The sequence below is a fragment of the Phocoena phocoena genome, chromosome 13, assembly GCF_963924675.1.
Source record: "Phocoena phocoena chromosome 13, mPhoPho1.1, whole genome shotgun sequence".
NCBI lineage: Eukaryota > Metazoa > Chordata > Mammalia > Artiodactyla > Phocoenidae > Phocoena > Phocoena phocoena.
In genome coordinates this window covers 64,913,912-64,938,372 of record NC_089231.1, presented here as the reverse complement: position 1 = coordinate 64,938,372, position 24,461 = coordinate 64,913,912, and the positions used below count along the sequence as shown (strand labels likewise).

The 24,461-nt window shown below is 55.9% G+C and overlaps 1 protein-coding gene across 1 annotated transcript; it reads right to left on the bottom strand.

The window, feature by feature from the left end:
* Nucleotides 1-18,033: 18,033 nt before the first annotated feature.
* On the bottom strand, nt 18,034-18,848 carry MIF (macrophage migration inhibitory factor). The gene is made up of 3 exons (XM_065889612.1): nt 18,648-18,848; nt 18,294-18,466; nt 18,034-18,211 (listed from the first exon to the last, which is right to left on the bottom strand). The coding sequence occupies exons 1-3, from the start codon at nt 18,753-18,755 to the stop codon at nt 18,145-18,147; spliced, it is 348 nt and encodes a 115-aa protein (XP_065745684.1). The 5' UTR covers nt 18,756-18,848; the 3' UTR covers nt 18,034-18,144.
* Between the last annotated feature and the right edge of the window lie 5,613 nt (nt 18,849-24,461).

The following is a 24,461-nucleotide window of genomic DNA, read 5'->3' as shown; positions in this document are numbered from 1 at the left end:
CCCTGTGCTTCCCGTCGGCCCTCTACTCAGGCCTCCAAAATGGGGTCCATGGTCTGATCCATGCCCCTCCCTGAAGCCTACTCCCTCCACAACTGGCTGGGCGCCCCGCCAAGCCATCATACCTTGTGGCCTATGCCCCTGTGAGGGGCCGGTCACTGGTTTTTCAAAAGCAGGGTCCCCAGCCTGGTCCTCCTCCGCCTTCATGGGGCGGTGCAAGCCGATGGACACTCCCACCCCTGCTCTCTTCAGCTGGGGGGGCCACCTCCCCACCCCCACCCCCACCCCCACTTCCCTTCAGTCTAGACAGCTTTCACTGTTCTTCAAGTCCGCTGCGACGCACATGTCAGGTTCTTAAGGATTTCTGTCTTCCCTCCCACCATGCCTGTGCCACGCACACCCCACACACACAACCCCACACACTCACAGAGTCATGCACACACACACACACACACACACACACACACACACTCCCATGCCCACCCCACCCCTCTGAGTAACTATCCCAACTTCCTACTGGGACCTCCCTCTGCCCTCCTCGCGTGCCCCCCGAACCCCCGCCACTCAGGCTCAGGCCAGACCCTCCATCACCAAGTGCTGTCCCTCCACCTCCTGCACCTCTTACCCACAACCAAGACCCCGATGGCCTGGCAGCCTCACCAGCCTCCAGACTCAGCCCTGCCTCCATCGAGACTCTCATCCTGGTGCACACAGCACAGGACCAGAGGTTTCCTTTCTTTCTTTCTTTCTGTCTTTTTATAAATTTATTTACTTTTTTAAATTTTTGGCTGCGTTGGTTCTTCGTTGCTGCAGGTAGGCTTTCTCTAGTTGCGGCAAGTGGGAGCTACTCTTCTTTGCTGTGCGCGAGCTTCTCATTGTGGTGGCTTCTCTTGTTGCAGAGCGTGGGCTCTAGGCGCACGGGCTTAGCTGCTCTGCCACATGTGGGATTTTCCCGGACCAGGGATCGAACCCATGTCCCCTGCATTGGCAGGAGGATTCTTAACTACTGCGCCACCAGGGAAGCCCCTCCCTCCCTTCCTCCCTTCTTTTCTTTTCTTTCTTTCTGGATTTCCTCTTTATTTCTTCTTTCCTTCCTTCCTTCCTCCCTTCCTCTTTTCTTTCTTTCTTGATTTCCTTTCTTTCTTCCTTCCTTTCTTTTCTTTCTTTCCGGATTTCCTCTTTCTACCTTTCTTTTTTCTTTCCTTCCTTCCTTCTGTTTCTCCTTCCTCCCTCTTCCTTTCTTTTTCTTTCTGGATTTCCTCTCTTTTTCCTTCCTTCCTTCCTCCCTCCCTTCCTCCTTTTTTTCTCTTTCTCTCCTCCTTCCCTTCAACTCTTTCCTTCTTTCTCATGTAAGGAGCCCTGGGAGACTGCCCTCCCTTCCCTGCCCCACCCCACCTATAAGCAAATAAATCTGTTGAAAATAGAAACGTGGGGACTTCTCTGACGGTCCAGTGGTTAAGACTCCCCGCTTCCACTGCAGGGGGCACACGTTCGATCCCTGGTCCTCGAACTAAGATCTCGCATGCCCAGGGCGCAGCCAAAAAAAAGAAAGTAGAAATGTGGGTAAGGGAACCCCGAGAAACTTGAAAGCATGGTGTGCTTTCACCTGTGCTGTATCGGACGCTTATGGGCCATTCCCTAAACGTTTGAGTTTGGGCTCGCGGTTGGTTGTAAAGAGCCCTTGACTATAACACAGGGCAAAGGCTTTGTGATGATTAAAGACCGTGCGTCGCGTCCTCTCGAGACCCTGCTAGGATGCAGCCACGGAATAAGAAGCGTTCTTCACAAATGACAGGAAAAGGCCACCGGAGAGGAAACGCAAGAAAATTCCCCAGGTTTACGCCTAAAAATGTAAATCCCCAGTGAAACCAGTCTGAGAATCTATCGGTAAGGAAAAAAGCGCAACGCAGTAGAAAACTGGGCAAAAGATAAGAACTTTTTTTCTTTAAAAAAAAGAAAGAAAATCAGTGTTTTTCTTGCATTTGCTGTTTTTCCAGCGTCTGACTCAAGATAGTCAATATGCCAGAGTAGCATATTTGGGGGTGACTGTTCTGACTTCCTTCAATTATAAACACATACCTAACGGCAAACACCAAATTCCCAAGCGTGGAGGTTGAGGTGGAAGCACCCGAGGGCTTCACTTAAGCCCGACCCACGTGGGGGATACACGAGTACTTGTATACTATTCTCTATAATAATAAATTAAAACCTCCATACTAATAAAAAGGTCATTGCAAAAACAAAAATTACGCCAGACGGCCCTTCTCTTGGACGCGTGCCTCATGCCGGCCCTTGGAACAGCATTTCATCAGCCCTCACTTTGCCCCTCCGGCAGACACCACCAGCACACAGACGCTCGGGCCCCCCGGCTCCAGGGCCACCCCTCTCGGCCCCGCCCCGCCGCGCGGAGCACGCTGGGAGCTGCCAGCCCCGCCCCGCCCCTCAGAGCACAGCCTCTCAGAGCATCGCCGGGAGCGTGGAGCGTGCTGTGGGCGGACCCACCACCTCGCCGCCCTCGCCCCTGCCCTGCCAGGCCCCGCGCGCGGAGCTTGCCGGGAGGGGGGTGTTGCCATGGCAACGGTCGGCGCGTGCTGGACCGTTACGGTCTGGTGACACGCGCGCCCGTCTTGCCCAGGGACCCCGAGAGCTGTGGGTGGTTCAGTTATTGCCGGGCGGCGGCCTAGGCTGAAGGGAAGGGGCGGGAAAACCACCCGGGAGGGGGGCCTAGAAAGCGCCGGGCCCTGTGCAGCGGAAGGGAAGGGTTTGGGGCCTCGGAGCTGAGACCCCGCCGGGCGAGGGGAGAGAGTGCAGTCTCCGGCCATGTCGAGTGGAAGGAACTGTGCCGGGTCCCAGAGGGGGAGACAGGAAGGCGCGAATAGAAGAGGGTGGACTCAAAAAGTGGAGGGAAAAGGGGAGGTGGAAGAAACAGAGCTGGGCAGACCTCCCAACAAAGCTGAGTCCATGGCGTCATTCCCTAGCACTAGACGCCCCATCGCTGAGCAAAGCATAATAGACCCCTACTCATTTTTGGAAGGTCAATATTTTTTACGCACAGGATAGGGGAGGGGAAGAACGGTCAGGGAAAGGGGAGCAGGCAGGGAGGAGACCTGAGTCAAGAGCCCAGTTCTGAAGCAGGAAGGGTCCTCAGAGGTTGCTTTCACGTGTAGGTGGAAGTCTGACCACAGCTCTTTCTGGCGCTTAGAGCTCTCAACCACTCTGAGTCTTCCCTCTACCTGTGGGAGACTTACCTTTGGGTTAAGCAGGGGAAAGAGGAAGGGACAGATGGACAGTAGCAGCGCAAGGAAGGGATGCCAATGGGAGGAGGAGAGAGCACCATGGAGGCCCACCCTGGTGAGAACTAGAGACTGGTTTTAAGAGAAGTCCCTGTCATGACACCCCAGTCCCACCCATTTCAGGGCTTCTGGGTGAGGTGGACCAAGTCTAAGACTAGGGGGTCAGGGCAAGAAGCCTCACAGTAACCCTTGTCAATAGGAGACTTCACACGGGACCTCCCCCCATCTTGTTCATGCTTTGTTCATCCTTTGCCAGGGCACCTTGGGGTCCCAGGTGAGGACCTTGGTGGTCTTACTCCAATAGAAACTGCCATGGCCGTAGGTGAATGGCCCCTGCACCGTAGGACAAGTTACCGCTGCTAACGCCAGGGAACATCACAGTTGGGAGGTTATTGAGCTCCCCAGAGTTTTCTGAGGCTGCCTTGTCATCTGTAAAGTAATTGCAGCTCTGCCCTCTCTGGAGGTGGTTACAGAGACCTAGTGAGATGCTGAAAGTACTTTTAAAGGGTGTGGGGCCCTGTAATGCAAGGACGTGTTACCAGAAAGCCCAGTCCACGTGGCTTGGGGAGCCACTGGGGAAGGAAGGGACTGGAGCCAACCTTACCCAGCCAGGGCCTGCTGCCACCACTTGCCAGCAGGGCCAAGTTGGCTTGATGGGCTGCCAGTCTGTTTGCTCTCGTTCTTCCTGTCCACGCTCTGGGTCCAGAGACCTGGATTTGAATTCTGGATTTGTCACTTACTAGCTGAGTGATCTTGGGCAAGTCATTTCAGCTTTCCTGGTTAAGTAGAGCTAAGGTGGCCTGTGAATGAAACCATATAAACGGAGGCATTTCTGGCTCCAGAGGAAGGCCGCTGCTGTCTGGGAGGAGCCCTTGCCAGGAATCTGTTAGAGACAGTTATTTTGTCACCAGCTGGAATGGCATGGGACAAAGCACTTCAGCTGTCTTGTCCTCACCAATTGCCTTGGCCTCATCCCTCATGTTATCCTGCCATTTTCAACACTGTCACCTCCTTCAACCTTAGCATTGGCCTTGGCCTTAGTTTCCTCCTGTGTGACTTGGGGGTGATGATTCCTGCAGGAATCAGTAAGCTTGGAAAAGCAGCAAAAGGGATGGCCTGGTGTGAGAACAGAGATGTGGAGAACATCAGGGGCCCTGTTAACAGCCAATAAGAGTCTGACCCATAAGCACCAGGGCGGGGTGGGGGGGTGGGCGTTGAGTCTTGACTAAAGAGTCTGTTGGAAAAGCAGGCTGAACAGAAAAACCGGGTCATTGTCAACACACTCAAGATGATAAGCAACCTTTTTTTATATATAAAGCGATTATTTAGATTGAGAAATTATGAATTTTAAAAACAAGTACCGGGCTTCCCTGGTGATGCAGTGGTTGAGAGTCCGCCTGCCGATGCAGGGGACACGGGTTCGTGCCCCGGTCCAGGAAGATCCCACGTGCCGCAGAGCGGCTGGGCCCGTGAGCCATGGCCGCTGAGCCTGCGCGTCCGGAGCCTGTGCTCTGCAACGGGAGAGGCCACAACGGTGAGAGGCTCGCGTACCGCAAAAAATAAATAAATAAAAAATTAAAAAGTACCACAAACTCAAGAAGAATATCCTGACATTCTTCTTAACTGCTGGACACACCTTCACCTTTCAAATACTCCCTCCCCCAAGCCCGCCCCTGTATTTTTGGGCTGCAGACTCTTTGATTACCTTTCATTGTGACAATTATATTTCCTACACAGAAGAGGTGATTCCCCCACCTCTCCTTTAGCAGTAAGTGTGTCCCAGGAAGCCGTTTATGCACCAAGATAGCAGACACAGGAGTGACTTCAAAGCCCGTGGACATATCCCACTCAACCCACACATTAGTGATCCCCCAACTTTACCTTCCCCTTAGCCACATCCCAAATGCCCAAATGCTCACAGGAGAGGTGTGACGGAGGAAATTTGCAGTGGAAAAACACAATGGGCCTCAACCAACTTGTAAAAGTATTTTCTGCAAATTTTCCAAAAGCACCTGACAACTGAAAGCATGGCTAGGGCCCCTGAAGGGATAAGCACATGCCCTGAAGCTTCAGCTCTGTTTACTTTGGCTGTAAATCCCCCTCTGCTCTGAGTAATCACAGCTGTGCCAGGCTCAAGTTTAGTGCCACCGGAGAGTTCAAGGGAAGATAGTGTACACCTTTGACCATTGCCAGGCACTGGTTCACTCTCTAATTTTGCCTCATTTTGCGTTGACACACAGGCTCCCACACCTACCCACCCTGCTCTCCTCCTCCAGTACACACAGCAGGGAGGTTCCTGGCATTTGTGTCCCCCCCCCACCCCGCCCCGCCAAAGCCCTCCTCTGGATGGGAAGAGGGTCCTTGGCCCTGAGCAGAGTTCTCCCTGCTGGGCCCACCCCGCCCTCTCCTGCACACACACAGCTGGTCAAGCTGATCCTTGAGCCACTTCCTGAGCGGCCGAGGGGTGGTGGGAGCCGGCAAAGCTGATTCCCGTTCAGGTCCCAGACAGGTCTGGCAGAGCCCCAGGCCAGCTCCTCTTAACCTGCCTGTCCTCTGATAGGACGGGAGGGGAGACGGGAGAGGAAAAGAAGAAGAATTGGAAGAAAAGCGAGAAGGCCTCGGCTTGGGAGCGAGGGCAGTGGGGTGAGGATGGGCAGTGGGGTGAGGACGGGCACCGGTCCTGCGGCTAACTTGCTGTGTGACCGTGGGGGAAATCTCCTACTTTACCTCTCTGAGCCTCAGTTTCCCCTTTAAAGTAAGGCCACTAACACCTACCTCACAGGGTTGTGAGGATACCACGAGGTAATGTCTGGGGAAATTGCTTGGGAAATTGGGAAAGGCCACTCACATGGGAGCCCCTTATTATCCTTTTGGCTGAAGGGGGACAGGAGACCTGGAGGCTCTGGACACAGGCCTGGGCCTTGCCTGTTAGGGGAAGCCGCCCCGGCCTTTACTCAAAGCCGACCCTGCCTTAGGCGGAGCAGCAGACGGTTCTGACAGCACTGGCCTGAGGTCGGAAGCTCCAAGCTCAGTAAGTGAGTGCCCCAGGCCGCTGGCAAAGCCTGGAAAACTGAGGGGGTGCTGTTCTGGTGCAGCCCCGGCTGCCTCTCCAGGGACTGCAGGGAAGACGAGCAGCAGAGGCCAGGGACCGGGGAGGACAGCCAGCACAGGCGGTGATAGGGCAGCCGTGGGGCCCGGGCCAGGCAGTGAGGAGCAAGGGGTCCAACTCAGCAGGGGGCTGCAGCTCGGAGCTGGCAGGCACTGGCGGGAATGGGGTACAGGGGCCTGATCGCTTGCCCCCTGGTGGTTCTTCCTCCACCTGGTACCTGGTGCCTCCATGATCTGAACACAGTCTGCCTCTGCCAATGTGTGCAGAGTGAGCCCTTTAAGAAACAAAAAAGCTTACCTGAAGTGACAGTTTGGAGTTCATTTCTAGCCAAGAACATGGGTGTTGGGTTCTGGGGACAGGCTGGCAGCGGTCAGGGCAGCGAGGCCGCATGGACGAGGAGGAGGAGGAGGAGGCCAGGGAGGAGGTGGGGACGGGGCGTGGGGCTGGGAGGATAGGTCAGCCGCCTGCTAGGGGCCTGAGGCGATGGAGAGAGACTGTCCCACGCTGGGCAGCTTGCTCCCCTTCACCCCCAAAGAGAGCGAGGGCACCGCTGGGCACCCACAGGGCAGGCTGGGCCAGATCCCGAGAGAGGCCCCAAAGGAGCCGAATCAAACCTGCCCACTTTCTTTTCCCAAATTCATGGGTCAGCGATATTGCTGCCGCTTGCTGAGCGGAGTGGTGGGTGGGAAGGGGTGGGAGGGAAAGGGCCCTCAAGGCCGCCTCAACCGTTTCCCAGGGGGAGAGGTGCGGGCCCCATTCCAACCATTCCCCTTTGGGGCCCGTGGGCAGTTAAGATTCCCCCACCTCCGCAGTGGTTGACAGTCCGCCTGCCAATGCAGGGTACACGGGTTCGGGCCCTGGTCCGGGAGGATTCCACGTGCCGCAGAGCAACTGGGCCCATGAGCCACAGCTGCTGAGCCTGCGCTCTGGAGCCTGCGAGCCACAGCGACTGAAGCCCAAGTGCCCTAGAGCCCATGCTCTGCAACGGGAGAAGCCACGGCAGTGAGAAGCCTGCGCACCACAGAAGAGGGGACCCCGCTCGCCGCAACTAGAGAAAGCCTGCGCACATCAACGAAGACCCAATGCAGCCAAAAATAAATAAATTTATTAAAAAAAAAAAAAAAGATTCCCCCACCTCAGCCACCTCGGGATGGGCCAGAACCAGGCGTCATTTAACCCCACGGGCACACTAGATCCCAAACCAAGTATTCTCTCCCTAACCTTTCCGTCCTAAATCAGGGCCAGCCTCAAAGTCCAAATTTGGCTCAGATGTTCTGCACAGAGATAAAATGACAAAGATACTCCAAGTCAACACAGAAATGCCCTCTCTCATGAATTTCCTAGGGTGAAATTCAAATCAAAAAATTAAATTCCTTTGCCCTTTTAGGTTAAAGTTCAAGGAAATAAAAACTAAAAGTCTTAAGGTCCGAGGATTGAAGCCCAAAGCCTTCCCTGAGAGCCCAGCCGTTAACTTCCTCTCCAAGCATCTGTGCCAGCCCAGCCACCCACATGGCTCCTGGAATGGGGTCCCTCTCCACACCTCAGGATTTCCGCTAGCCTGTCATGTGCCCCACTTTTAAAGGATTCAGAGTTACTAGGCCCTGCCTGCCACAGGGAAATCAACCCCTAGGGCAGCCTGCAGGCTGCTGGGTGTCCTCAGAATCCAGGCAGTACTCAGCCCCATGTGGACTCCTCTTTCTGCTGGCTCAAGACCCAGGCAGGAATGGAAGGAGAGTGGACAGGAAAAAGGATGTCAGCCCCCGACCCCACCCCCTGAGGGTTGGACCTGGTGGAGGGTTAGCTTAGCCCAGTGGATGCTTTGGGCGGGGCAGGGAGCAACTTTGTGTTCCTTCTCCTCTCTGAGCACATCTGTGCCACTCCTGCCTTCTCACAAATGGCTGTGGACAGCCCAGCTGTAGGGTCTCATTTACAATACCTTCTTTCTTCCAGAATGTTCAAAACCTCGTAATTTTCGGTTTCCCTCTGGGCACCCAGGGCTGAGCTCTGCCCAGTGTCCGTGCGTCCTGCCTGGAGCAGGTTCCTGAACCAAGGACCAGGGAGCAGCCGCTCTGCCCAGTTGATTCTCAGGACACTGTGTGTCCTCCATCTGGGATACTCCGGCCTGACGTGGCAGCTGTTTCTGCAACCTCATTTCCGGTGCGAGGCTCTGTGCCCTGGGAGCATCCTGGCTGTGCTGCTGCCTGCGGCTCCAGGCTGAGCCCATGCACTTGTGCTGTGTTGGCTCCTGGTGGTGGTTTCATCCCTTTTCCTGACCACACAGAGGGCTGGCCGTTTTTGTTGGATTCCAGTGCCTTCCCTCCTTTTAATACTTTCTCACCCACACATTTTACTTTTTCTGACATATTCCTCTAGATTTTGTCTCTTGGGGTCTCCCAGGACAAGAGAAAGAAAAACCAGTCAACTCCGGCTTGGTCACAGCATCCACTGTTGAAATAGCCCCAGGGCTCCACACCAGAGACCCAAGAGTGACGATCCATCGGCCACTCTCCCCGCTGGGGGCCCCTCTTGTGCCTGGCTCTGCTCGCCTCTGGTGGGGCTCAGCTGAGCCTTCCTGAGACCAAATCCCTACATTTAAAAACATGTTCCCTTAGGGCCGTGTGATCCCGGACCCTACCCCCCAGTCTTCCCGTCCCAAAGGGTGTCCCCAGATCTTCTCAGTGTTTGGTGCTGATGTTCCATCCTTGCATTTGCCCGTATCCTCCACAGCCTCTGAGAACTGCTGGCTCGTGGATGGCTTCTGGGTCTCACAGAAGCCATCTTGGCCCTGAGCAGAGTTCTCCCAACTCTGTGTGGAGCGGCAGCCCCTCAGGAGTGTTCTGAGTCACCTGGCTCCCTGGGTGGCCTTGCCTTGTCCCCAGCCTTGCCCCCCCCGCCCCCCAGGGAGAGTTGCTGGCCCCTGCCTGAGTTGCTCTGTTGGCCTGGCCACTCCAGGGTCCCATCAGCCCCTTCATGTCTGTCCAGGCTGTCCCCTGACACCCCATGTTCTTTTGAGGGCATTCCTCTTATTTCCGCTGCTCCTGTTCTGGGAGTCAGACTAGGGTGTGTTTTTCAAACCACTCCAGGCCCTTCTGGCTCTCCTCAGTGAACCTGAGGCCTAGGCAGACGGCTCCCACTCACGCCTTTTGCTCTGCCTTGCTAGCTTTGGGGTCTGCAGTGATCTCCTTGAGTTGTTTTTCTATCTCAACCCCTCTTCTCTGAAGGGCCCCGACTGCTGGGGATGCTGTGTCAGTTAACAACCCTGCACCTCCTGCAGGCCAGGCAGACTCTGCCTCCCAGCTCCAGGGATGAACCTCGGATGTACTTGGAGGTGCAGGAGGACCTTGCACAGCCCCAGTTCTGGCAGCAACTCATGGGCCACCACCTCCCTGTGACTGACCCAGAAGAACACCCACCACCGCCACCGCCCAGAAGGTGGAAGCTCTCTGGAGCTCAGGCGAGACCTCCTGCGGCTCACAAACCTGCCCACAAGGACCCTGCTTACATAGCAGGTAGAGATTCTCATCAGGACCACACAGCCTAGGCATCAGCTCACAGCACCAAAACCCCGTGGGGCACTGCCAAGGCCCCCAGGCAACCCCAGAGCCTCAGACTTCACACGGGCTACTGTGTGGGGTCACTGGTGTGGACTCAAAGCTTGACGCCAGTGTGCAACATGGTGGGTTTGAGGGGCCTGCGTATACCACTGCTTTCTTCCAATTCCAATTTCGGGGCCTCGGCCATAGCGTGGGAGTCACAGCGTGTGCCAGAAGGCAAGCAGCACACGGCAGAGCCCAGGAGGGCCTAGCCAGCAGGGCATGGGGGGTGGGGGTGGGAGGGCTACTTTAGGGATGGAAACACCTCACAGGGAAATGTGAGGCCTTGAGGGGGAAGGGCCCCCCACCTCAGCAGGCCCACAGTGGCTGGAGGCTCAGGGAGGCTGGGGGTGGGCCGGAGAGCAGGCAGCCAGTGGGGCGGCCCTTGTCAGGGGCCAGAGTCGGGCAAGGTCTCAGAGGGGTGGGGGTCTGGGTAACACCTCTGCATGGTATGTGGTGATGGTCTTCCTTTCCCTTTCCTTTCGTGTGTGTGTGTGTGTGTGTGTGTGTGTGTGTGTGTGTGTGGTCACTCGTACTGTGAAGTATAACATACACACAGAAAAATGCATAACAGTTTAACAAGTATAACACAGACACTTGTAAGAAGAGTGAGGGAAAAATATCACTGCAGCCCCCATCCACTCCTGTGTGCCCTGCCCCAGTCAGCTCCCACCCTCCCCGCCAGCCGGCCCACTGTCTTGATGGGAGGGGAATTGTTGCCTGACTTTCATCACAGTTTTACCACCTAGGTCTGGACCTCTGAACATTGTGGTTTGGGGCTCCCTGGTTTTGAACTGTAAATAAATGAAATCGATTCATCCATAGTGGTAAGTGTCCCTGTAGCTTGTTCATGGCACTGCTGTGTTGTATTCCATGCCGTGAAGAGGCCACAATTTATTTATCCATTCTGTTCTTGATGGACATTTGGGTTGTTTCCAGATGTAGGTTTCTTCAGGGTCTATACCTGGAAGTGGGATTGTGGGCGGATTAATGACAGCCAACATGATGGATGGCAGTAGCATCCTCTGGGGCCTTTCATTGCATTTCCCTGATCTCTTCTGAGGTTGAACACCTTTTCCATTTGGATATTCTGTTCTGTGAAGAGGCTTATAAAATCCTTTGCTAATTTTTATTGGGTTGTCTATTACCAATTTGTAGCAGTTTTTAATATGATCTGGATATGAACCCTTTAGGTGTAGCATGTCTTTTGACTCTTCATGGTGTCTTACTAATATAAGGTCACATGTGTCCATCTTTTCCTTAGTCATTTGTGCTTTGTGCACCTCATTTAAGAAGTCATTAAGATGATATTCTCTTCTATGATCTTTGTCTTTAATTCACAGAGAACTGATTTTTGTGTGGGTATGAAATAGAAGTCCAGTTTGCGCTTTCTCCCCACGTGGTGGCCAGTGGCCCTGCACAGCTAATTGAACTGTGCTTCCTGTCACACAGATTTCCAAGCTGCCCTGATCCTATATCGGGTCCATATGTGTGTGTAGATGTCTGCCCCATGCTGATTTCACTTCACCTTATGTAGCTTGCTAAGAAGTCTTGACATTGGCAAGCAAGTCCTCCCACCTTGAAAATGTTTTGGCTCCTCTTGGCCCTTTGGAGTCTAATAAATGTTAGAATTTGGTTGTCAAATTCCACCCAAAATCTGTTGGAATTTCTATTGGGACTGTGTTGTATCAGAGGGCAGAATGGAGAGAAGGGAAGACCACACTGCCTCCAATCATGGACGTGTGTGGTCTCCCCACTTATGTGGTCCTTCATTGACCACCCCGCCCCCGGGTGTTAGTTTGCTCTGTAGAGATTGGCACCTCTTGGCTTCATTCCCTGATACAGAGCAATATACTCTCGAACTGTTCGTTTCCCTTACTCCCCGGCCAGCTTCTCTTCTCTGCACATATGAAGTCATGTTCTGTATGGTATCTGTAAAGTCATATCCTATTCTGGAAAATGTCTGTTTCTGCACCAGTCTTCACTGTATTCTAACTATTCTTTGTCTTGCTTGTCTGGTAAATATGGTATTGAAGTGACTCAACAGGGGCTTTAAATGTCAAACTTGTATGAATTTACACCCTTCGAGTCTTTCTTTGGTCTTTTTTATCCACCCATGATCACCAGGGTCCTTATCCTTGTCTACACTTGAAATGCCGGTATGGGGGCTAAAAAGCCTGAACTTGCTTCTCGGCTTTGTCACTGTGTTTTGTTCTGACTGGCGGCAACTCACCAAGGAATCAGCCCTTCACCGAAGGATTCATTCCTGGAAATGGGGCTCCCTTCCTGAACCATTCTCAGAGCACAGCTCTCCTCGTGCTTTGCTGTTGGTGGTGTGGAGGCCCTGGGCTCTTTGCTGTGAGGTGTCCCTGGTATCATATCAGTCACTCAGTCTGAACAGCTGATCAAGCTGATGGGAGGCTTCTGCCACCTCTTACCTGGCTGCTTCCCCGGGGGCAGTGTCACCTGGGCGTCACAGCCCCATGTGCTGGTGGGCAGGGTCACTCACCTTCTTCTCTGAAGCCGTGCACTCAGCTCACCGGAAGGGGCCTAGTTCCGCCCCCCCCCCACCCCCGACTCCCAGTGCTGGAGTGGAAGTCTGGGCGTTCACCAGAATTTAAAGAATAGTCGAAAGGCATGAAATCCAAAGGGTCTTTTCACTTCTTTCTGAACAAGAAGGAAATGGGCTTATTTTAGAATCAATATTATCCTCTGAATTATCAGAGAGAAAAAGAGGAGACTTGCTCCCTGAAGAGTTGGGTTCTCCCTAGGGAAATACTGGAAGGTTCTGACAGAGTCCACCTGATTTCCCCACCACATTGCCTTTTTTTTTTTTTGGCTGCACTGTGTGGCATGTGGGATCTTAGTTCCCCGACCAGGGATCGAACCCATGCCCCCTGCAGTGGGAGTGCGGAGTCTTAACCACTGGACCACCAAGGAAGTCCCCACATTGCTTTTTTGACTGGCCAATTTTATCCTCAGGAAGGTCTAGGCTTATGTGTTAAAGTAACAGTTCAGATGGTCATCACCCCCCCATCCCCTGCAGAGCTAGTGGTGGGAGGGAAGAAGCTCCTTAGGGAGCAGGGCACTGGCACCTACAAGAGGTCCTAATTCATAAGCTAAGTTGACAGCTTTGGAATTTGGGGCAGCTCCTTTTTACTGCTAGCATCATCGATGTGGCCCCGTGAGCGCTTCATCCAAGCCGTACTCGGGACATCTGAGGCCCTGGGGCCCAAACTAGGAAAACATTTGCAACTCATGGCAAAGGGTTAAATTCTCTGATATATAAAAAGCTCTAAAACAAAAAACAACCCAGTGGGAAAAATGGACTTGAGGATTTGACCTAGTTTCCAGAAAAGGAAAAGGTAATGGCTATTCACTAGAGGAAAAGACACTCCATCTCGGAAGAAGAAAAATGCAAATTAACACCTTCTGGGGAAAAGCCTTTCCCCACCAGGAAGCCCAAAGTCAAAACAGGTGGCAATGCCCCTGTGCCCAGCGGGTTGGTGCCCTACACCCCCTTCTAGGAGGGACATCTGGCCATAGTAAAACAGCATCGATTTTGACTGACTAATCCTACTTCTAGGAACCTATCCTCCAAATATACCTACACACGCGTGGACGCCAACAGCGCAGAGCTAAGAGTGGAGGGATGGAAAAGGCTCGAATGTTCTCAATAGGGGCTGACTGAGTAACCATGGCCAGTCCCAACAAGGGAATACTGGAGACTCTTCAGGTACTGAGATAGACTTTCAAGTAAAAAAAAAAAAAAGTGCAACCTAGTGTAGAATATGCTACCATTTGTGGAAAAAAAAAAAAGTTGGGGGGAGGGGAGGGGGTGTTATATGTGCATAAAATAGCTCTAGAGGGATTTGAGAGAGGGCTGCCTGGTGGAGGGAGGAGGCAGGAGGGAGCTTTCTCTTTGGGGATCCTTGGAATGCTTTGAATTTGAGCCATGTAAATATATTACCTATTAAAATGAGAGCAGAATTAGGAAAAGAAACCAGGTGGCAGCGGGGCATGGTGGCAGAGACTTCCCATTTGTAGCTTGGGGATTTGGAGCCCTGTCTGGATGTTTAGGGGGTAGACCTATGAGAATATCGAGTCCAGACCCCACTGTCCCCAGATAGGGGCTGAGGCTCCAGTAGTGAGGGGACAGAGTCAATTTCTGAAAACTGACCATTTTTGTCTCTTTTATGTCGGCTTCAAACACAGAAGTGAGGTGTGCTCACTTCACTAGGAGGGGAAATCTGGGCAAATGGCTGGTGGGTTTGCAGTATGGCTGCATCACGCCCCGCCCCCCCCCCCCCCCCCCCCGCCCCCATCTTCTAAGCCCATTCTGGAATTCTCCCTGGGAGGCCTGGAGGGCTGGAACCTGGCTTTGCACGGCTGGGAAGAAGGGCTGGGTGGCAGGAGACAGCTTTACAAAAACACAGTTTTGGGGGCCAGCACTTAGTGCAAAGGGGGGCAAGGAGTCAAGGAGGACATCAGCGGCCCAGAAACACTGGAAACTTCCTAAGCTCTGGGACTGGCTGACCTCCCCAGATAATACCAAGACCTGTGTGCAGTCACGGCCCGCTGCTCCCTACTTCAGCTCCCCTGGTGATCCACATTACTCCTATCAGAGGCTGAGCTGTCCTGTCAGCTCCGAGGTTTAGGGAATATGTAGGAAAGACATGTGGTGAATCTCTTCATTTCACAGGGAAAACTGATGCCCAGAGGGGAGCCAAGCAGTCTCTTGACCCCAGGGTCCCTCGGATCAGGCTCCCAGGGGAAGCAAGCCCTGAGGCAGGCATCTCAGACCAGGGGACAGGGCAGTGGGGCAAGCCTGCAGAGGACAAGGTGGGAGGCCTGAGGGGGAGCCTACACTGCCCAGCTCTCCAGAATGGAGAAGCCCCGAGTGGCCTCCGGGCCACCGGCGCAAAGATCACAGAGCCAGATGCAGCCACCCAGAGAGTGCTGGGGGACACAGGACCCAGGAGCAGCTCACAGGGCCTGGGCCGAAGCACAGGGTACTTGGCATCGTGCAGCACTGGGTGGCCTCGGGGAAGGCATCCTAGAAGGGTGCAGTGTGGGGCTCCCAGTGAGCAGGTGGGAGAAAGGCATTCGATGCAGAAGGAACAGCACTGGCAAGGGAGGTGCCAGGCTGCAAAGCGGGGCTGAAGGTGCTGGTTGCCCCAGAGGCCAGGGGTCTTTGCTGGCAGGTGATGCGGTACCCCTGGGGCAATGGTGGAGAACAGGTGGCAGTCTGTGCCTCCACCCGCATCTGTCCCACATCTCAGTTCGAGCTGTTATTTGGAAATGAGTTTTTGCTGCTGTTTTGAAGGTTGACGACACCCCTGTGGGCCTTGGGGCAGCTGGTGGCATCAGGGGAAGGGACGGATGCTTGGTGGGCAGCGGAGTCCATGCTTCGGAGGAAATGGAGCTGGCCGGGTGCGGGGCGGGGGGTGGGGGAGGACTGGGGTTGGGGACAGATGTCTTGAGAGGGAGGTGCAGCAGCCGCTCTCCTCGGCATGCAGGGACGGTTATTAGCTCCAGGGGGCTTGGGAGCATGGCGGGCAGGGTTAAGAATGTGGGACCCTGATCCACAGTTGCCCCCTTTTTCCTGTCCAAGGAGCCACTGCTGTGTGACACCCCAGCTGACCAGAGCCTCTGGCGCTCCCTGATTCATGGGGGCAGCGTGCCATGCTCTGCCCTCCAGAGCCCCTCCATCCTCCCCAACACAGCAGGTGTCCAGCCTCCTTGGCCCTCAGAGACCCCTGCAGCTGGGGAGACCCCCATGGCTCATGTGAGGCCACAAGGTGAAAGTCCTAGCTGGGGGCAATGGGAGGGAATGTGAGGTCTGACGCTGGGAGGTGGTGGCCTGGTGTCGACACACCCCAGGAACCGGGATGGTGTCCTCACCTGTGAAATGAAGGAGTCGGATGAGATGCTCACAGACACCTAGGCCCCTGCTCTCACGACCTTGTGTGGTGTGGTGAATCAAGGTGAAGGCCAAGAACAGGGGGAAGAGGCTGTGTGCTGGGAACTTGGGGATTGGGGGGCACACAGCTGGGAGCTCAGCGGATGTGACAAAGGCCAGGCCAAGGCAGGAGCCTGTCACAGGGCAGGTGCTCATACCCAAGAGGGAGGCCCCAGGCCACGAGCCAGGCTGAGCAATGTTTGGCTGCAGCTGGAGCCATGCCACCCCCCCACCCCCTCCCCCAGCACGGAGACTGACTCCAGTCCCCTCGCTGAGGACAGAATGAGACTGAGGTGAACTGGAAGACCTCTGTGGAAGAGGAGCGTCCCCTCTGAAAGATGGGCCACGCCCTCCAGACTCCCTAGAACCGATTCTCCTCCTTTCAAAGGCCACGACTATCCCCACTGTCCTGGAAGTAAATCCTCAATACCCAGGGAGCTGACTGGGGGCTGAGGGTGGAGAGTGCCCCCTGGACCTGGACTGAAGGAGAGCAGCCCTCAGGCATCTGAATGCGCAAGCTGGCACTGTCAGGCTGCCCCAGAGGTGTGGGGTAGGGGGTGGGTCCAAGTGGAAAGTGCCAAGGGACTGGGCTAGGCAGCCCCAGGGCCTGGGCTGTTCTGAAGTTGCCATAATCAGAGGGCAAGTGTGGCCTGCTACAAGCCTGGGATGGGCACCCAAAGCTTCCTGCCCCTGCCTGCTGGGAGTTCACACTGAAGCCACAGTGGGTGCCACATGGGCTGGGCCACTGGCAGCCGTCCCAAGGAAGGAACCCGTGGCCACCCCAGGCCCCCACACGTACAAGGTGGCCCTTGTCACTGTGTATCACTCAAAGGTGGGCCTGCTCCTCACTCCCAGCATCAGAAGGGAAGAGCTCCAGAGGCTTGGTCCAGGTAGTAATAACCCTTTTCCCCAGAGCCCCTCAGCTTCCAAAAACAAATTCACTTAAATTCTGTGGAATTTAAAAAAATCACTTCCATCTAGGATGTTCTTGACTATCTTAGGGGCTGAGAAAGAACAAAGGGTTTCAATGGCTCGGGGCCAGCAGGAATCCAGAGGTGAGGCCCCCAGGAATGGGGTCCATGTGGCCAGAGAAGCCCCTTCTCTGTGCCAGCAGCTGCAATGAACTGGACTTCTCCCCCAGGGCAGGCAGTGCAGGAAGGGTGGAGCTGGCCCTTCACACAAATTCCCAGTGCTCATGGCTAGGCCTCATTTGGAAGGAGTTGCTGCCAGGGCCCATGGAGGTGCTCACGCTGCAGGGCAGTAAAGTGTTCAACCCAAAGGCGACTGGACCTGAGCAAGCAGCACCTCATGGCAGCACCAGGACTGCCTGCTGCCCTATCGCTGCCCCCACGAGGGAGCGAGCCCCTGCACTTGGAGAAGGGATCCTAGGCCAGGAGACCCCAGTTACACTGGACCTTGACACTGACTTTGTTTTCACAGGGTACCCTCAGCGCCAGGACCTCCAGAGTCATAGTGGGGTTAACTAGCCACCTGGAGGCTTTCAGAGCTGCTGCGCCATAAGACCTGAATGGTACCCAAATTACAGGGGGTGTTATCTCAGGGAACTGCTGTGCCTGAGGGGAGCAGAGCCCAGGCCCAGAACTGGGGTGAACAGGGCAACATAACCAGGAACTCCACCTCCTGGGCACCTTCCCTCCTACCAGACCCAAAAACTGTTGCAAAGTTCCAGAACAACGGGATTTCCCAAGTCAAGACACTGAGGCAACAGCTTATCGAAAAGTGACCCTGGATGGAGTGGGGAAGGCCTTCTCTCCCCCCCCACCCCCAATCAGATTCTGACCCCTCCCCCTTTCCCCCCTAGCCCTAGCCCAAGAGGTAGTCCGGCCTCTGCGGGAGGTAGGGGGTGGGGGACGATCGACGACGAATTCCCGTAGGATTCCGGGGTCTGCGGCCTCGGGCAGGATGCCAACCACAGCTGGGCCCCCTGCTGGGGGCTGGGGGCGTGGAGAGGCTAGGCTGCAGATTCTGGGGGCACCCCTCCCGACCTCGGTTCCCCAGTCACTGACCCAGCCCTGCACCGATTCCTCCGCAAGGCAAGGAAGCCCGAGGCAGCCGCAGTCTCCACACCGTTTATTTCTCCGTCCCGGTAGGTGGGGTCGCTGGGGCGGGGCGGGCAGAAAACCGCGCGCAGGTTGCGGGACGCGGGCAGGGGAGTCCGGGGCGCGACACTCAGGCGAAGGTGGAGCCGTTCCAGCCCACGTTAGCCGCGTTCATGTCGTAGTAGTTGATGTAGATTCTGCGGGGGAGGAAGCGGGTCTAAGCCGGCTGCGAGGTGGCCGCCGTGGCCGCGCGCCCCCTATCCCCCGACGCCCACACACCTGTCCGGGCTGATGCGCAGGCGTTCGGCCAACAGGCCGCACAGCAGCTTGCTGTAGGAGCGGTTCTGCGCGCCGCCGATCTTGCCGATGCTGTGCAGGCTGCAGAGTGCGCACGGCTCGCTGGAGCCCCCGAAGGCCATGAGTTGGTCCGGCACCACGTGCACCGCGATGTACTGCGGGGGAGGGGCAGCAGTCAGCAGGCCTGCAGGCCTCCTGGCCTCGCCGGCCCGGACGCCCCCATCCCTTCCCCCCCCGGAGCCTCATCCCGGAGCCGCCTTCCCCGCCCAAGCCCCATCCCGGGGCCACCTCCCCCGCCCCAGCCCGGGACCGCTTGGCCGGGCCCTCCCCGCAGACCTGCGCCGGCTTGCCCGTGGCCTGCGCCAGCTGCTGGGTGAGCTCGGAGAGGAGCCCGTCCGGCACAGAGGCGCGGGGCACGTTGGTGTTCACCAGGAATATCGGCATGACGGCGGGGGACGGCGAAGACAGGGATGCAGGAACCAACCGACTCGCGCGCAAACACCGCCGGGAAACCTCGGAGCTACGTGACCGCCGCCCGGCGCCCCGCCCAGTGCGGCTGCGGCCCAGCCTCCCGTGACGCCCCAGTCGGCGGAGGCCCCGCCCCCGAGGCCGCGGTGCGCTCGCGCCTGGTGACGTCACCGCCTGCGGAGGCCCAGCCCGCCCGGTGGAACTCGGAGCCACTGCAGAGTCGGCCCTTGGCCCTGAGCACCTCCTCAAAGTCCTTCTCCACGCGGCGGCTAGAAATCTGCCTGTCCCTCGTTTGTCCTTTCATCTAGTCACAGCGACGTCTGTGTGCCGGGAATAGCGGGGATGCGGCTTTTAGCGGGACAGATGGCCCCTGGCCCGCCAGCAGATCACAGCCAGGGAAGCAGATGGAGTCCCAGCTCATTCCACTGAGCCCTTGTGTGTCCGCAGTCTCCGCGCGCGCGTGTGTGTGTGTGTGATGGGCAGGGGTGGTCATTGATGCAGGTGGGAGGGGGCTGCCACAAGCGAGTCACCATCCAGAGGCCTTCCCTGCACCCCTGCTCTTCACGGTGGGTAAGGATGCTGGGAGGTGCCCAGGGGAGGGGCAGGGAATAGGAGGGGTTCCAAAGGCAGTCAGCAACTCCATCTCAGAGCCCACCCCAAAGCCCCATCCGGTCCCCTGGGCAACCCCTCTGCAGGTCTGGAAACTTGAGCTCCTCAGGGAAGCCCCACCCTAGCCAGGTCCTGTGGGGATGCCCTCTCACAGAGCCCTGGGTGCAGTCTCTCTCTTCCACTGTTGGTCAGCTCAGGGGGCACCTAGCAGGTGCCAAACATACAAGAGACATGGACTAAATACTGGCTGAATGAATGAATGAAGTTAGCCATGACACGGCAGGAAGAGGACAGGGCCAGGGATGAGCCCGCAGGCCCTGCCATTCCTGGGCAGGAGGGCCACCCAACTCCTGCTCTGAGGAGACCCTGGTGGGGGGGCTGTGCTGGGGAGCAGAGCTCTGCAGGCACTCGAGGGGGTTTGGCTCATGCTGGTTTGGCCAAGTCTCAGAGCTCTCCAGGGAGGTCCTGTCCTTGGTCTTTGGCAGGTGTGGTCTGGTTAAGGTGGCACAGCATACACTGGCCTGGACACTGGGCATGTGATAGAGCAAGGCCACCATGCCTGTGGGAGCAGGTGGCCTCAGGCAGGAGGTCGCATGGCCCAGCTGTGCAAATACTCTGTTAAATGTGGATCCCTCCCAGGTCATATCCCTCCCCACTCCCACACCCCAGCAGACTTCCTGTGCCCGGGGCTCTGTTACCACTGATGCACTGATGCACCCCATGCATTGTCTGCAGCCCCAGCAGCCAACTCCGCATGTCCTGCTACCTGTGTCCAAATCCAAGTGCATGACTATTCTCCCACCCCTGATCGCCTGCCAGTGAAATGTGCCTCCATCCACTGTCCCTTTATCCTCACTTCTCCGGCCCCCACCCCGCCTTAGTCTAAGTTAGCTGGCACCACCTTTGGCCTGGCCTGGCCTGCCTGGGGGAGGGGTCTGTCTCCCCACCCACTGGCAGCAGATCTGGCCATGTGACTTGCCCAGTGAAATGTGAACAGAACTGACCCGAGTGACTCCAGCCAGAAGATTCAGGAGCCAGCACCTGGTTGGCGGTTCTCTGATAGTGGAAGTAGGTGACACATTGAAGCCTTGCCAGCAAGTAACCTGCGACACTGTGTAGGTGAGCCACTGTTCGGGGCCTGTGCTCCTGGCTTCTGGCTCCTGGCTTGGGCGTTGGTCCTGGAACGCTGTAGCTCAGTTGGTCAGGAAAGCCCCAGAGCTCCTGGCTCCATCAGGTCCTCTACTTCAAGGCCGTCACCATATCTGTTTGCGAGTTACTGCTTCCTTTCTGGGCTGCATGAGGTGGGGGACATTGCTGTGGCCTACCTTCTGACCCATTACTAGGTAGCAGGCAGAGGGCCTCCAAAGACGACCACACCCGATTCCCTGGAACCTGTGAATATGTTACCTTACTTGGCAAAAGGCACTTTGTAGATGTAATTAGGGCTACAGACTTTACAGTAGGGAGGTTATCATGGATTATCTGGGTGGGGCCAACGTAATCACATGAGCCCTTAAAAGCAGAGAATTTTCTCCAGCTCAAGTAAGAGACGCAGCAGGAGGGGTGGTCAGAGAGCCTCGAAGCAGAAGGACTCAGATGTGCCGTTACTGGCTTTGAAGATGAAGGGGCCTCAGTCGTTCAGCTGCAAGGAACTGAATTCTGCCAGCAGCTTGAATGAGCTCAGAAGTGGGTTCCTCCCTATTTGACCTGGAGACGCCTTGACTTCGGCCGTGAGACCTAAAGAAGAAGACCAGTCACTTTGTACTAGATTGTGACCCACAGAAACTGAGATAATAAACATGTGTTGTTTTAAGCTGCTCAATTTGTGGTAATTTGTTCTAGGAGCAATAGAACAGTAACACCCCCGGCATCCCCAGGGGCTCTATAATCACCTGCTGAACAACAGCGCACACGCACCAGGAGCCCTTGGCCCCAAAAATCCTCTCCCCCTCCCTCCTCACTGACAGCATCCCAGTTCTGTTTCCTTAGAACCTTCACCGCCCCAGAGCCACTGGCAACCAGGCATGGCCACCGGAGGTAGCTGCGGCCCATGTGATGTGCAGGGTCCACAGGGAAGCAGCTGCCTGCAGATGGAGGCTCTACCCTACGCCCTTCCTCCTACCCCCTCCTGGAACCTGGACAGGACTGCACTCTCGCCTGGAACCTGAACAGGACTGCCAGACGTGCAGCAGCTGCCAGGCAACCCCGAGCTGGAAAAACACAGGCAAAGGAGGGGGAGTGGCAACCCCGAGGAGCCTGGGGCTCTGGCGGCTCTGCCCCGCCCCTTCAGCTGCCTTTACATTACAGGAGAAAAGTAAGTCCCTCTCTGCTTGAAGCACCACTGGTCAGGGTTTCTGACGTTTGCAGCCCCAGGGCAGCTCCTGGCTGGTACAGAGGACTTCTTGAGGGCCACACCCCACAGTTGAGGGCTGCTGGGCAGAGAGGGGGTGGGAAGGAAACCTCAGGATGTAGGGAAACGCCAGCTGGATGAGGAGGAATACGGCCCATACGAGCACCCGGCAGGCCCCTAAAGCTGGCAGCCGTGCCCCCCACCCTAGCTGAACATCTCTGTGGACAGGACGCAAGTCACCCACGCTGGAAGGGGTGCATGGGGAGGGGGAGGGCCTGCTGACTCCATGATGCAGGGCTACTGCTGTCCTCTTGCTGCCTCTCCCTGACACGGACCTGGCCATCGGTCCACGTCCACGGACGGTCCACCTGACCACCGGCTCCCACAGCCCCTTTGCCAGCTTCATTCCTCTTGCCATCCCTCCCCCAGGCACTCGCGGTTCATCACTCACAGCAAGAACCCAGCCAGCCTTGAGCCCCTGACTGTCCCCCACGCACCAGTCCCTGTGCCCTTGTTCGCTGAATGTGGTAAAAGTTGCAGCAAAGACAAGCAAAGGAAACACCCTCCCCCTCCAGTCACAGCGGAAGAAGACCTGGGGGGTCATCATCCCTGTTGGAGACCACCCCCTGAGCTGTAGCTGAAGGTACAGGATTTTAAGAGGGGTGTCTGCCAGGAGAGCACCACACTGCAAAAGCAGGGCCCAGGCTTGTTGGGGCGCTAGCGGTCATGGCCAGCTCTCCCCCACAGGATGAGACATGGTTCAGAGAGGGTGATCTGGGCTGAGCCTCTTAAACTCTCTGAGCCTCAGCTGCAAAATTTCAAAATGGGGGAATTCTTTTTCCATAGATTTGTGTGAAGATTTAACGAGATTAAGGACAAGCGCGAAGTGCCTGCATTCAGTATGTGCTCAGTAAAAGCTACCCGATCTTATTGCTTTGTCATCAAGTGTCCTGGAGCAGAAAACGGACTAACAGGCCTGACCCTAATGGTGGCACTGGGCAGTGTGGCGACTGTGCTTTCCCTCCCTGGTGGCCAGGTCCTTCCCCACCCCCGCCCCTCCCCCATCCCATCAAACCTGAGGCCAAGCTGCGTCTCCCCCACCTCTCCTGGCACGGCCTCTCCTGTCTGCGGGGCCCTGTCCCTGTTTCCTTGCCCTGCTGAGGGGTTCCCTGGGCAACAAGGACTTGCAACGCCCACCCCACACTCTCAGAGCCAATTTGGCTGGGTGGACAGCAAGTGGGACACGGCCCAAGGGCTAGGCCCAGCTGGGGGCATCTCTATGGTCCGTGCTGGGGACAAGGGCACCTAAGTGTGACCAGTGCAGTCCCAGACCTGGGACACAGCCTGACACCTGCCCTGCTCACAGCCTGTGCACCACGGGATTTCGAGGGATGGATCCTTTCTCACTAATCTTCACCAGGGGCCAGTAGCGGCCAGGGTGGCCACTGGTGCTGAGGGTGGGGGGGCAGCTGGGGAGGCGGGTCAGCAGAGGTGGAGATGGGGCAGGTGGCAGAGAGAAGCTGGGAGAACACACAGAGGGCTCCCAGAGTGCTGACACCTGCCTTCCAGAAAGCTCCGCATTTACCGGACCCACAGGCCTTCAGTCCCATCCTTCAACACTCCTGCCTCCACAGGAACCCCAGCTGGGCCTGTCCTCAGGAAGCCAGCTCCAGGTGACTTCTCCATGAGACCTCTCCTGACCCCGACTCAAAGAGTTCTCGCTCCCCAGAGAACCTACTGCTTGCCGCTTCTGCTGATTTGGTGGTTACTGCTTCCTACTGAAAGCCAGACAAATTCTTTACGATACAACAATGATCAATTGTTTTTTTGACCTAAGTGCCAAGGTAGTCCAATGGGGAAAAGATGGTCTTTTCAACAAACAGTGCCGGCACCACTGGACATCCATTAAAAGTAAATGAATAAGGGAATTCCCTGGTGGTCCAGTGGTTGGGACTCGGCGCTTTCACGGGGCCCGGGTTCAATCCCTGGTCAGGAAACTGAGATCCTGCAAGCCACGCAGCGCAGCTTAAAAAAAAAAATGGTGGACACTAGATGACTGTGGATGTGGTGATCAGTTTTTAGATACAACACAATCCATGAAAGAATTCATAAGCTGAACTTCTTTAAAATTAAAAACATCTGGGGACTTCCCTGGTGGTCCAGTGGTTGAGACTTCGCCTTACAATGCAGGGGGTGCGGGTTCCATCTCTGGTCCAGGAACTAAGATCGCACATGCCCCCAGGCCAAGAAACCGAAACATAACGCACACAGCAACGAAGACCCCATGCAGCCAAAAATAAATAAAATAAAATAAATTAATTTAAAAAGGAAAGACTTTAAAATACATATACAGGGACTTCCCTGGTGGCGCAGTGGTTAAGAATCCACCTGCCAATGCAGGGGACATGGGTTCGAACCCTGGTCCAGGAGGATCCCAGATGCCATGGGGCAACTAAGCCCGTGTGCCACAACTACTGAGCCTGCGCTCTAGAGCCCGCGAGCCACAACGACTGAAGCCCACGTGCCTAGAGCCCGTGCTCCACAACAAAAGAAGCCATCTCAATGAGAAGCCTGTGCACCACAACAAAGAGTAGCCCCCGCTCGCCACAACTAGAGGAAGCCTGCATGCAGCAACGAGACCCCATGCAACCAAAAATAAACTAAATAAATAAATTTATTAAAAAATATATATACATTTTATAAATAAATAATAAAAACGTCTG

Bases quoted from the DNA above. Each gene is read 5' to 3' on its own strand.
- MIF (XM_065889612.1), bottom strand. From the start codon at position 18,755: ATGCCGATATTCCTGGTGAACACCAACGTGCCCCGCGCCTCTGTGCCG. The intron at 18,467-18,647 runs GTCTGCGGGGAG...CCTCCCCCGCAG, and splicing joins CCACGGGCAAGCCGGCGCAG to TACATCGCGGTGCACGTGGT. The intron at 18,212-18,293 runs GTGTGTGGGCGT...CCTCCCCCGCAG, and splicing joins CTGCGCATCAGCCCGGACAG to AATCTACATCAACTACTACG.